The sequence below is a fragment of the Loa loa genome, assembly GCF_000183805.2.
Source record: "Loa loa unplaced genomic scaffold supercont3.31, whole genome shotgun sequence".
In the NCBI taxonomy this organism is placed as follows: domain Eukaryota; kingdom Metazoa; phylum Nematoda; class Chromadorea; order Rhabditida; family Onchocercidae; genus Loa; species Loa loa.
In genome coordinates this window covers 265,942-279,391 of record NW_018108211.1, presented here as the reverse complement: position 1 = coordinate 279,391, position 13,450 = coordinate 265,942, and the positions used below count along the sequence as shown (strand labels likewise).

Genomic DNA, 13,450 nt, shown 5'->3' with positions numbered 1-13,450 from the left:
GTAAGCAATTGAAAAGAAAAGCATTTCCTTTATACAGGGATAAAAACATGGGAATGTGAATTTAGACAGATATTAAGATGAGATAATTAATGGATCATGAATCATGAATCATGGAAAGCATTCCCATCTTACACAAAATTTATTTTAATTTTCGCGACTTTCGCGACAAGGATGGGAGACAAGCATTTTTTCACCTTTTGGAATAAAGAGAAGTAAATGTTAAATGCGATCTCCAGTATGATCCCAAAAGAGGAGGCATGAATATATATATAATATATATATTTGAAGTGTTAGTCTAACTTGGAACTTCTGTCAAAAAACTATACGTACAATGCTAGTATTAAGTGCGATATGGGTCTATCATTATTGTTGTAGCTATATTTTCGACTCGACCACATTCGGACTCCATGATATTGGCCACTATTCTATTTAATTCTTGTCAGTTATTAGGCTTAACATTTGACATTGCCAAACCTCTAACTGTAAAAATGTATTTCTTGCATCTTATCTGTTGCCACTCACAAGAAACTACAACTATAATGACTCGCTTGACTAATAAAAGTTCTAGCGTACCCGTTCCCTAAACCTTTCTTGAAATCTAAGTGAAATGCTATCATCACATATCTCCAATGAATACTTCTCGATCATTATGGTGAACTGGAGGAATTGGTATGCCACATGTAAATTATTTCAATTGTATGCCATATGCAAATTATTTTATTATTCTTTTTAAATTGAATGCTGATTTGATAAAGAGAAGAGAATTTCCTCATTGAACAGTTTAGGAGAATGGCATAGGAAAGATTGTTCAAAATTTGCTGGGTTAATTTCAAATTCTTTTTTTTACGGATAATTTGCAGGAAATTGATTGAGAGCAACAACAGTGATGCAGTCAACGAGAACCATCAAATGGGTAAATTAACATTTCTGTTTCTTAATTTCTCTCTTTTTCTATAAAAATGCTAGGAGAAGCGGTTTTTTTTACGGAAAATATGACTAATTGAGATTAAACTTCAGTATGGTAACAATGAAGAGACTAAACCTGATAGTAAGCATTTTGAGTACATCCGGGAGATTCAATAAAGTCTTATGGACGGTGCAATCACAACATATTCACCGGTCTCACTTAATCTTTTTCTTTTCGTGACGATTTTACACGGGCCTTATAAGACTAATACGTCCAATTATGTCGGTAAGTTTAGGTGTGTAACATTGGCAATGGTGGCATAGCAACGTCTCCGGCATCGCGGGTACTACAGCAAGAAGTCAAGAAGCATTCTTATAGGTCGTTCCTGTACTCATTACCAGTCAAACCATTGTGCGGTAAGTCGTTCAACTAAGACTGGGAAGATTTTGTGATTAGTAAATGTCAAATTTCATCTTACTATTCCTGAATTAAACTGTGGTTACAAAATGTTGGAACTGTGTCGAGCTCCTTAGGAATATATTGTTTGATTTAGATTTATCTCTTCCAATATGCCGTTTTGCTCATAGTGATGTACGTTTTCCGGACATCAGCGATCAACGCGGTATCACCAATCCGACGAAAGCTGCTAGCTCAACGGAAAATATACGACGCTCGGTGCGGCAAGGGATCATTTTTGGAGGTAAGTAGCTCAGTGTGAAATTTTCAACGTTATGTTTTTATTTTCAGACTCATCAATTATTTTCATTCCTTTTCTTGTTTTACAGTTGGTGGCGCCATTTATCTGATGATGACTACGAAACTTGTCCAGACTGTTGCTTATTTCAAAAATATGCCTGCCGATCAAGTTGCTCTTGGCACAACACAAATTAATTTGGATGAAGTACATGAAGGACAGGTTGATATATTACCCGGGAAATTTCTGAAAGAAAAATTATAACAGAACGATGGATAACAACCCGATGCACAAATTAATTGGAATAGTTTCATGATTCTGGGAGTGTGAAGTTATGCAATCATTAGGAAGATCAATAAAATCTACACTAGATCCTTTTAGACATAACGAGAAAGTTGGGAAATTATGATGATTTACAGTGCAAAGTTTTCAATTGGCGTGGCAAACCGTTATTCGTGAAGCATCGTACAGAGGAGGAAATTGAGGAAGCCAGAAATGTGAAACTGAGTGAACTGAGAGATCCGGAAGAAGACTCAGCGCGTGTAAAACGTCCGGAATGGCTCATCTTAATTGCAATATGTTCGCATCTGGGATGTGTTCCTATACGTACGTGATTTCCTTATACATTTATTTGGCCGGGCATCTATTACCTCACTTTCAATGAGATTTTCAATTTAAGTTTCTCTTAAATTTTCTTTTACCTAAAAACATATGCCCGAACTTTCCAAGCAGTGGAAAAAAGAAAAAGAAAAAACTGAGTACCAAGTATTCAGAACGAGTGGATTAAATGTATTATTTTGAGTATTAGACCAGAAACGTATTTCAGGAAGTTTGTATTTTAGATAGTCTTTTCGAATAATTACGCCATCGCATTGCCGTGTACTATATTGAATATCCGGGATGTCGTTGTAATTCATATCTTCGAAATTTTCAAGACTCATTTTTGTACTTTTTAGATGGAAAGGGTGAATATGATGCGTGGTTGTGCCCTTGTCACAGTTCATCATTCGACAAATCGGGTCGTATACGATCAGGACCAGCACCCAACAATCTCGAAGTACCACCGTATAAATTTTACGACGACCATACTGTAGTGATCGGTGAAGAATAAAATTCGTTTATCTGTGATTTTTAGATTTCATCCTTAAAGAATAATGTCAGAGCTTAAAAGTAAAGAACTCGCCGTATTATTAAGAATAAAACTTATGGAATTCATGTTGGATAGACTCAAACTATCGCTTCTGGAATAAAACTGTAAATTCCGGTTGTAAAAACTGTAAACTTTTGGACCCAAAATTAGGCCAATAAAATTACAACACATCGTCAGGAGTGAAGCAACACTGTGGTAAACAAAGTCGTATTGAAAATTGAAGGTGAGAACGTTTGTTTTATTAATTAATAACTCGGTGTATTCTATCTAGAGAAAAAAGCTATCACCGATTTCGTTATTTAAAACCGAGGCATAGCTCGAACTTCAGCAAGCGTCTGGTCGATTTTCTCCAAAAAACGATCTTTTGGCCGTGATGTTATTTGGACGAAGTTCGATCCAACAATACGTGAATCCTGACTGCGAACATACGGATGTTCGGCGTACATGTATGGAGTCAATGGCGTGCTGAAATCGGGATGCATTAGATCTTCATACTGTTTACGCCAACAAAATATTCTGTGCTTCTGGTTAGATTAAATCTTGCTAGAGTTTTTTTTCAATGATATGTTGTTGGAAATTAAAAGTTCATCCTGAAGATTCAATTAACTATGCATCATTTCATGTGACATAAATTACGAGTTTTAAAAGGTTACTTATTGGATCCTTTATAATCAATAATCATCTGCTTGTTATTCCGTTTCCAGTCATCATCGACTTTTCTCCAGTAAAATGCATAACCATCCTAAATATGAATTTCGTATCTATTACCATTAACGTCATTATGTTTTATGTTCTCGCCATCAAACCATAATAAAAGGAATCAATCCTCCACAATGTATCGGAATGTTAGCAGTATTTTTAACATGTCTCAAGTGCTCTACATATCCATTCATTTGTTAAATAAGAAACTAGAAAGGATAAATAAGATAAAATGAGAATCCTCAAACTACTTAGAGTATTCTTTGAACTGATATGAAGGTCTGAAGACTTTATCATTCCTACAACTTCATATTGCTTCCTTTGTTCTCAGCGCTGAAGAACGGAAGATTCAAGGATTTTAAATTGTTTCACTTTTTTACATCAACCTTTCAAGAAAATGTTATTGCAATTAGATACTGGAAACAAAAATATGAAATATGCACAGAATCTTCGAGATCGGTTGTAGACTTTATTCATAAAATGTCATTTCTACAGAAAGCATACCAAAAAAGGTGATAGCAATTTAAACCACAAACTGTAATAAATAACTTCACCTGCCGAATTTCCCTTCCCGAAAGATACCCTGCTGACATATATTGCAGTATTGGCTGCCACTCTTCACAAGACTAACTAGAGGAATGCGCAACCAGCTAGGAAGACTTATTTAATTTGCTGTGACAAGAACAATACCATACCTTACTTTGGAAAGGTGACAATACGGTTGAGTTACAAGTTGAGTTGACACTGTTCGTCGGGTAGTAAGAGGAGTATGATAAGTAATCCGCACTTCCTGTTAGGCTATACTCATTGAACATTTTTTCCAATGGTGTTTTCATGATGTCTTCATCAACTGCAAATGTTAATGTTAAAATTCCTTCTAAATTTTCTTGGAATTTCTTTTCCTAAGATTTTTTTCTTAAAAATCTTAAAAAATCTTGAAAATCTTTCTTTCTTAAAAATCTTTTAATGATTTTTTTCTTAAAATCATTAAAAGACAAAATGGAACAAAATAGATTTCAAATGACTGAAAAGTTGAATCGAATGTCGAAATATAACTTACAGGATTCATTCAGAGCAGCAGAACCGAATAAATCGTGAACTCGAAGCATTCTTTGGGCACTTATCGAGTTACCCGAAGTAGCGGAGAGTTTTGGTAACTTATTTCCAGGACGAAATATATTATGCACATACTTTTCAAAACTCATCGCCATTGGCCCATCAGGGAAAATTCTATGATCGTATTTATTCTCTAAGCTTGATGTTGCAGTTGAGAACCAGGTTGATTTTGTCAAATCACTCTCAGTTCCTCCACGCAGGCTATCACCAAATGCGCTTCTGTCCCTATAGCCGTGATAAAAAGCTCCCGTGTTGTAATTGCTGCTACTGTTGTTGTTGTTGCTTTTGCTGGTGTATTCTGACATATTTCTGTAAATGAAATCGTCAGCGATTACAAATTATCTAAAAGTAATCAAAAGGAATGTAAATAGAATTGACAATTTTGAACTCAATAAGAATATGACAAATTCCAACAAATGAATGAAAGAAGACATCACGGTAAATAACTCATGAGCCAGTCATCATACTCATCAAATTACTGTATCTTTTTTGAGCTTTGAACTAAATCCATCATTATAGAGATTTTGAAATAGTCAAACCGATAAGTTTGTGTAGAATCAGTATTCACTTCCAAATACTAAATGCTAAAAACTGCTCTAAATGCTTAAAGAATTAAAAAACAGAATATTCAAAATGCAGTAGTTTCGATTTTTGTCTTGGACATTTGATTTCTATTACGAAGACTATAACAGGAAGATGCTGCCAGCCAGCAGGGATTCCGTCCGCTTTTCTGATACGTTGCTTCCTTCTGTGATCTCCTAATTTCCGATTCGTCAGAAATGGATAGCTCCGTGAATTATAGAAAATTTCATTATGATTTTCTTGAATTCTATGCCAATTAACAACATTTCTCTTCATCATTTTTGCTTACATAACAATAAGACTATTCACAAAGGAGAAATAAAATGAAATAAAGTCCATACAGCACTGAAACAAGGAAATGTATCAAAATATCACAGCAATTATGAACTAAACCGAATTTCCTACTGGAAAACAATAAATAAAATGCTTCTCCAAAGCTATTCAAATTCTTTTCAAAATTCGCAGGTGTGGAAGCTCATAGAGCTTGTGGCCATCCTTCTGATACATATATCCATGAAATACATAAGAATTGCATTCGTCCGTTCAAATTTTACCAGTCACTCCTCATGTACTTCAACAATTCCCCATCACATGGGTAGAATACTAGTTGGGCAAATATGTTACGTTAAAAATAACGAAATGATGTAAATCAAACTGACAAGCATCGCATAAGATGATAAAGTTCAAAGCAGAAAATCTGCAAATTCTCGTAAATTGTCTTTCTTCTTCTTCTCCTCTTTCCCCACCTCCTATCCTGCTTCTTCCCGATTACAGAACAGCTGCCTCTAGCTTCTTTCTCTGGAAATTGAACAACGTTCTATCTAACTTCTGTCTACTCAGGCTCTATCTCTTGTCTATCCAGACACTTTGTAATGCATATATTACATACACATACAGCTGACTTGCTTCCTTCAGTTTGTGGCCAGGATTGGAAATGTTGAAATTTCATGAATATCGCAATGGCGTATTCTACACTACAGATGTCGGGACTTCTCTCCATCTCAGCACCTCTTTTTCAAAAACTTCTTGCAAAAAAAACACTTTGAACTTTCACCTCTACAATTTAAAACTATGAAAACTTTCAACAACTTCACTGAAATTAGCATTGATCATAGTAACTCCACATACAGTTAAAAAATATCACAAAATTGCAAAAAAATTGATTTTAAAAGTCAGACATTAGTATACACTTTATAAATGACATATTTTCATAATTCAGCAGATCTTGAGCGCTTTTGTGAATGATCGTTGCCACTGCTCAAAGTCTTCCGTCGTAAATGATTCTGGAATGAATTTAATAAGCCTCAGAAACTGAAAGTAACTGTACTTCATATCTTGTATGTAAAAGAACTTTTCAGTACAGTAATGAAGCTACAAAAGACAGGGCTGATTCGGTGGAAATAACCTTTCTTGCAGTTTCGCATCGTTCCAGCTTGCAACGATACAAAAATTCGACAAAGGCAGTTGCCATTGACAATATCATGCCGCCACATAGAATGTAAAATATCCCAGCAACTTTGCTGAGAGTTAAACTGGCACTATTACCCCCTTCCTGGAACAGTATAAATACATAATTCAAGGAAATCGCTGTCTACGGACCTCAGTGAAGGAAAAAGGACAATAATGACAAAATGCGCCACAGGTATTTCAGACAGTTTTTTGAATCTTAAAAATAATCTCGCCCAAAATTGCTTCCTTATTATTACCACAACTTGGTTGAATGATTTTATGATTCTCTCATCGTCAATGGGAAATAATAAGGTTCAAGATATTTTTCTCAGTGGGAGTATCGAAAAGCATATGTTAATTTCTAAGAAAAGAGGGGAGAAATAAGGAGGCAAGATATATCCAGCTCACCACATGGATTCTATGGGATACTAAGATCTTAAATATGAAACAGAATCTAACACCAGGTATATTATTGTTATTATTATTGTTTCCTAAGCAACAATAATTGTGACCGGAGACATCGACATTCCTTGATCACATTGACCTCGGTCATACCACCATTTATTTTCTAGTCGTTTCAGTTCACCCTTCTCATGCAAGTATAATATCGCGAAATTAATGCTTTCTCTATAAGAACTATATAATCATAAAATTTAATGAGGATGAGAAGTCCTCTCAAATTTTGCACACTTTTTTTTTCCATCCGGCAGTGCAGTGAGAGAAGTTTGACTTCTACTCATGGGAAAAGGTACGACTAAAGTTATCATTTTATGAAGTGCATAGATCTCATTCTGCTAATTATTAAAGCTGACATTTGACACCATGACATTTTGGAAAATCACGTTAGCATTAACATTTTATTAGCATGATAAGCACCGAGCAAATCTCGCCCATAATGATGTAACAAGAAGAACTGATATTAGTTCGAAATATATAAAATGCTGTCGAAATTACTCAGTACAAGAAGAGTGCCTCGAATAGCAAGCATCTAATGATTTTACAGGAAAAAAGGCAAAAAAACTACCTGAGAGGATTACCAATCTTGGTTGCAACTCCATATCCCAAAGAATTCAAATTAGCACCAACTTTCATAGTATCACATGGTTTTCGAGTGTTTTCGTATTCATTGGCCGTTTCTTCCAGTAGGAATGCATACTGTCCCTTCAGTGCGTTTTTGGATAACGAAAATGTTTACAACAAAGCTGGATGGGTTTTAATTTGGAAACATCAGTCTTTCTAATAATTTATCTATTTATTCTAAATAACTTTCCAGAATTTATGCAATGAATTAATTGATCAATTCCGCATCAATTGATCAATTCCGAGGAACCCGTTCCTTACTCTATTTCTTCTGTTCCTTCCACGCCGATAAGTATTATCGAAGAAAGTCTATCGCTTGAAAATAATATGTAAAGATGTGGACATAGTTATCTATCTGGACAGTATCTTCGAAGCATAAAGATTGGAGAAACTTGAGAGTCAATAAACGAGATGAGTTTATATGGAAGAACCTTGCTCCGGCGCACTTTTTCAATTCCCTCAGCATACGTGTTCGCCATTACAGTATCTGAGATATTAGGATGTTGCTGTGCACGAAGTTGCTGAGTATACGTATCGTACATGAAACTCCACATTTTTTTATAAATGGGTACTGCTGATTCCTGAAATATATATATTAAACAAGTGAATTATGGTAAAGATCGTAAACTTGAAATGGAAGTTGATAATTCAGTATAGACAAGACTGAGGTCAATCTTTTCTAGTCTGATTCGGAAATATTGGCAAAGACGGAGAAGCAGAAGACAACATAATAGTAATAAATGTAATAGTAATAAATGTTACTCATAATAAATTGAAAACTTTGTGTACCTTGAAAAATTCCTCTGTTGAGCCACCTTTAACAATTCCATAAAGGATTCTTTTCTGAGCAGCCAGATCATCGACCGATTCAATTGGCGGAGTCATCTTCTCTAGGGTCAGGAATGCCGCTAAGTTTGCAGTGTATGAGGAAACAATGATAAGCGTGAAAAACCACCATGCACTACTGGCGATCCGTCCAGATGGTGCCCTGCAACATATCCAGGCAATTAAAACATTTTGATAACATAAAAAGTGCACAGAAGCATTCGTAATTAATAATTAAAGTAGACTTACCTGGGCAATATATCGGTACCTTGTTGCATGAACGATGATAAAGTGAACCATAAACTATTGTACAACGAAAGTTGGGTCGGTGATTCCGCTTCTGTACGTGTTTCATAGGGACTGAAGGAGCTCACTAGAAATATAGTAAGTGATACCTGAAATGGATTAATTTGAAATAACGTTTGGAAATTCGGAAAAAGAAAGATGTAAGGAAATTAAAGTGGAGTGAACTTTCATGAGTGCATTCAGTTCCAAACATTCGTCTTCATCAGCAAAATTTAAATGGGACAAATAGATTTTAGCATAAAGTGTGGATATTGATGAAATTGTGGAAATGGATTAATAAGACATGAAAGAATTTCAGAATAGCTTAAAGGTACCTCAAGCTAACGTGATAAGACAATTGTGAATGTAATATACTTATTGTCTAAATTGATAATCGACCCTTATTTGAAATAATGAGAATAAAATTGATTTCATTATTATTAATAGTTCCGGCCATCTCATTAATCAACCAAACTACCACTAGGATTTTTTGAATAATTCAAACGATAGCACGATAATTTTGATATTTGTCAATACGATAAGAGCTAACCGAATCATGTCGGTTCAAATGTCAAACTGACAACTGAGGATAACTTGACAAGGCTTTCCATTCATCATCCTATGACTTCTCCACTACCCCGACATAATTCTATCATATTTCAGAAATTCCCACTGTTATCACAAAGTATACTATTAGGGATTAATCAGTTATGCTTCACCTAATGCCAAAAATAACTTACGCCAGCATATGAGCACAGTATGAGGAACCAAATATTCGTTCCCAAAGGTTGCATGAACGAGAAAACATTGAATTCCTGTTTCTCTGGTTTCTTAATCATGATACTTATTCCGGTGGTCATAAATGGTTTCGAAAAATCAACGACACGTTCGCGAGCTTGATTGATGGTAAGTGGCGCTACGGCAACATCCGCTGTCTGCATATCTGTTGACATTGCTTATTTCTTACAAGGATTTTCCCGTTATCAAATCCTTTTTTGATTTTTTCGTTGCTAATCGCCCATTATCAATCTATGGTTCTTTGAATCTCTCATGCTGTCATTACCTCAACTTTTTCAGCACTGTTCATATGACCCTTGTGTTCGGTCATTTGAACTCTCGCAGGGACCTTCAGTCCGCTTAGCTCAAGTTCGTTAAGTGACAATGAAAGGGGCGGATTAGGAATTAATCTGTTTTACACTCAGTTTAGGAGAAAATATCAGATTATAAAATTTATGCTAAATATGTTAAGGCATTCCAAACAATGGAGAGAGAACAGAAATGGTTTTTGTTAAATTTTCTTCGAAAATCATATGTACTGAGTAAGATTGAATTTTTTGGATTTTAAGACTTAGGTCGTCTTCCACCTCAATATTTTTCCTGCTGGCAGTTTGGTCTGCGCCTTCCAGCAAGTTTACAGCAGTGTTTTTCAATCGTGTATTACAGCAGACAGGGAAGCTATGGGTGTTTTTTATGTAATTTTTTAACACGTATCCAACAATGGACATGTATCCACGGAAGGAAAAAAGTAGACGACAATTTGGTTCAAACCTACTTTTCTGGATTCTAGACCCACTTTTCTCACGATGCTCAAAAGGAAAATCTCTTTAGTTCAATTGGAAATCATGGAATATTGTTAGATGGTTTAAAGGGATAGGTGTTATTGCAATTAATTTAGAAAAATATGCGTTGAGGGAAACTTGCACTACTTCTTAGGAAAGAAAACTGAAAACCGGATTTCTCCAGGTCAGGGTCACCGACCCCTAAAATCCCAGTTTCTCCTTTATTTTCAATAAAGCTATAATATCTATGAATGAGTAAATCATCTAAATTCCTTTCAACAATAAATTTTCTATCTAGAATCAGCTCAGAGGAAGCAAAATAACTAAATAATTTGTATTTTGAAAGCTCCTTTGTAAGAGATATGTTAAGGCATGCCTCGTTCAGTAAATATCCAATCATTCCGTCCCAGGAACCATCATCCTGACGTTGTCCATATTTATTTCCTTCAGCAATGAATATTTCATAAGAATCAAAACCGCTGATATTCATTGCCAACAGTTTTATCAAATCAATACAGTATCCTTCAAAACGGTCATTACCGACATGAGCGGGCTCTCCAGGAATCGTCCTCTTTAACATCACGAACGGTTTTACCTGCAATTTCTGTACTTAGTTCTGAATTTTTCAAAAATAAAATGATGTTATGGTACTGATTGATTTCCTTACCTTTCCTGCATAAAGTGATTATTGTTTTTCAATACGCACTGGATTTCTTACTAAGAATGCAAATGTGTTACGCTCGGTTAAAGTTTGCAATATTTGAACTAAACGATAAAATCAAGTCTGTTGAAAATAACAAGCCACTATGTACAGGCTAATATACTGGATTCATTTTTAATCAACGTACCAGGACCGTTACAATATGCAGCCTATTAGATCGATGCTGCAGACGAGTGATAGTTTCTTTCCTCAACAAACTCGGCTTACTTTCTACATTCATCATGAATCCCACACCCTGTCTCCAATCATACATCTAAAATGTGGCAGTCGTTCCAAGGAACAATTTTCTTTTTAAAATTCCCAAAAAATTCACATTCAACTTGAGAAATTTAGTATAAAATGTTTTCATACAAGTTCTATTACTCATTTTAGGTCAAATTTCACACCTGCCCACAAGGTTCTGTTAGAAATAAAGGCTAGTTACGTTTCGAGCGCTATATAGACTTCTTCCGCTTGGATTGATTTCGACTACTTTCGCTGAGAAATTTGTTCTGCTTAGCGACTTAGTGAACTGTATTTGACCAGTAAGCGTTCCATCAGTTTCGTCCAGTTTTACCTATAATTTGGATGGCTGAGTACCATTCTCATGCTTATCCAACTGAAATTCAGTTTATTGAGCCTGCATTTATATATCTATTACATATTTCTGGTAGAGTCTGAAATTTTTTGGATGGCCGAAAAATGCAAATCTTGTTGTCACATTGTGATTACGATAGTAAGGATTTTTTGAATTTAAAACTTCACATAAGTGCCTTCAAGGAACAGTTCATCTTAATTTATCACAGCTAAAAATTAAGGAAGGGTATTTCGCAAATATTTAAAACATTTAAAATTAGGCTTGGTTTCTGACTTATAGCCTTTACCAAAACAAAATTTTTACAGTCCTACTTCAGTTTTGAAACCTTGGAATGAACTACTTTTTATCTGATCAGGATGTGATTTTCTGAATGAATTTCAAAATAGTGATTCAAAAAAATAATAAAAAATGAATTTCATAATAATATAAGTAATAATAATAAATTTCATAATAACGGTAGTAATGAAATTTTATAATAATAATGAAATAATAAAAATGAATTTCATAATAATATCCTGTCGTTTATTCTTCTTAAAAAAATTTTTAGTGCTGATGAAATCAAATTAGCGGTCAAAATCCTAATTTAATTTTATCAACAGTATTCTCCAATGGCCTCAATTTCTTTGTTGTGGTTGGGTAATTACAAAAATCCAAAAGAAAAGGATGGAAATTGAAATCTGCATTTTGATGTTGAATGTAAAGTATTTTAACAATAGTCGCCTCTTTTTATCGCATTTGTAGAAAAAAGCAAATGATACATTCTACTGTTTTTCGAAAGCAGTAATCAGGCTTGATTTCTGATTTAATGATTGATTTTTGATTTTCTTGATTTCCGATTTCTGTTCTCGGATTTAAATTTGAAATTTCTTGTTCTGGTAAAGGAATTGTTTAAAAGCAGGACTACTCTCGAAAACTGGCATATCATGAAGTTGTTTTTGAATTTGTAATAGAATAGGGAGTCTCGGGATGAAATCGTACCTCTCTAATGGCTTCGATAATTTTATCACCGAATTCGAATGGCATTAAATGTGAAGTAGCATGTTGCAGATCACGCTTGCAATGTATTCCTGGCTGACCAGCATTATACAGTTGATTTTGACTGAATACGTTGGAGAATAAATCATGGCCGTACTTTTTTAAAACAATGTCAATCGCATTACTTGCCACAAGCAATGCATCGTGTGCAAACAGTGCACTCATCTGTAAGTAATGCATGTTATAAGATACCATAATTCTCTCAGCTCCAGGCTTTTTCTAGTCACTAACATTTGAAACATTTACTTTAACTTGCTTAACAATGATTTGATAAAGAACCCAATTATTTAATCAAGAGTTATTTAGTTACACGATAATTTGAACTATTATTAAAATGTTTAACCGCTCTTCGTTTTTCTTTTAAATTTTAATTTCTCCTTAAACACAGCTGAAACTGAATACTGTTTTTAACCATCTAGTGAGTGAGAAGAGATAAAGTGACAGACTTACAGGTATTGGTACATCATCCATGACGGAACGATTGCCATAATGATGCACGAACATTTTTCTTTCTTTGCTAAAACAAGAGCACAGTTCTAGTAAAATAAACCTTTTTGGTAAGACTTACAAACGGAATCAAATACCGGCACAGTTTAACGTTTATTTCATAAAAGTACTACTAAGAAAGTATTTCACAATTTTTAAACTTTCTTGCTATGTTTCTCATTACAATTAACAAATCGGCATAACAACTGAGATGAATTCTATTATCATTATGTCTTTAGATAGGAAGAGTTAAATGATATTCAAACTAGAAACTAAACAATTCCA

General features: G+C 34.6%; 3 protein-coding genes across 3 annotated transcripts; 1 reads left to right on the top strand and 2 right to left on the bottom strand.

The window, feature by feature from the left end:
* Window positions 1–1,027: 1,027 nt before the first annotated feature.
* LOAG_08023 (hypothetical protein) lies at window positions 1,028–2,712 on the top strand (the record flags this gene model as incomplete). The annotated part of the gene is made up of 6 exons (XM_020447595.1): window positions 1,028–1,048; window positions 1,203–1,323; window positions 1,461–1,607; window positions 1,693–1,823; window positions 2,021–2,207; window positions 2,558–2,712. The coding sequence occupies 6 exons, from the start codon at window positions 1,028–1,030 to the stop codon at window positions 2,710–2,712; spliced, it is 762 nt and encodes a 253-aa protein (XP_020302191.1).
* A 262-nt stretch (window positions 2,713–2,974) lies between these two features.
* Window positions 2,975–4,871, bottom strand: LOAG_08022 (hypothetical protein; the record flags this gene model as incomplete). Its single annotated transcript, XM_003143554.2, has 4 exons — window positions 2,975–3,216; window positions 3,405–3,493; window positions 4,146–4,300; window positions 4,511–4,871. The coding sequence occupies 4 exons, from the start codon at window positions 4,869–4,871 to the stop codon at window positions 3,051–3,053; spliced, it is 771 nt and encodes a 256-aa protein (XP_003143602.1). The 3' UTR covers window positions 2,975–3,050.
* Window positions 4,872–6,356: 1,485 nt separating this feature from the next.
* On the bottom strand, window positions 6,357–13,183 carry LOAG_08021 (glutamate receptor 2; the record flags this gene model as incomplete). Its single annotated transcript, XM_003143553.1, has 13 exons — window positions 6,357–6,431; window positions 6,554–6,700; window positions 7,110–7,224; window positions 7,622–7,758; window positions 8,109–8,258; window positions 8,467–8,665; window positions 8,752–8,897; window positions 9,528–9,722; window positions 10,723–10,941; window positions 11,195–11,320; window positions 11,492–11,623; window positions 12,623–12,844; window positions 13,130–13,183. 13 exons carry the CDS (start codon window positions 13,181–13,183, stop codon window positions 6,357–6,359), a joined length of 1,917 nt encoding a protein of 638 aa, XP_003143601.1.
* Window positions 13,184–13,450: the final 267 nt, after the last annotated feature.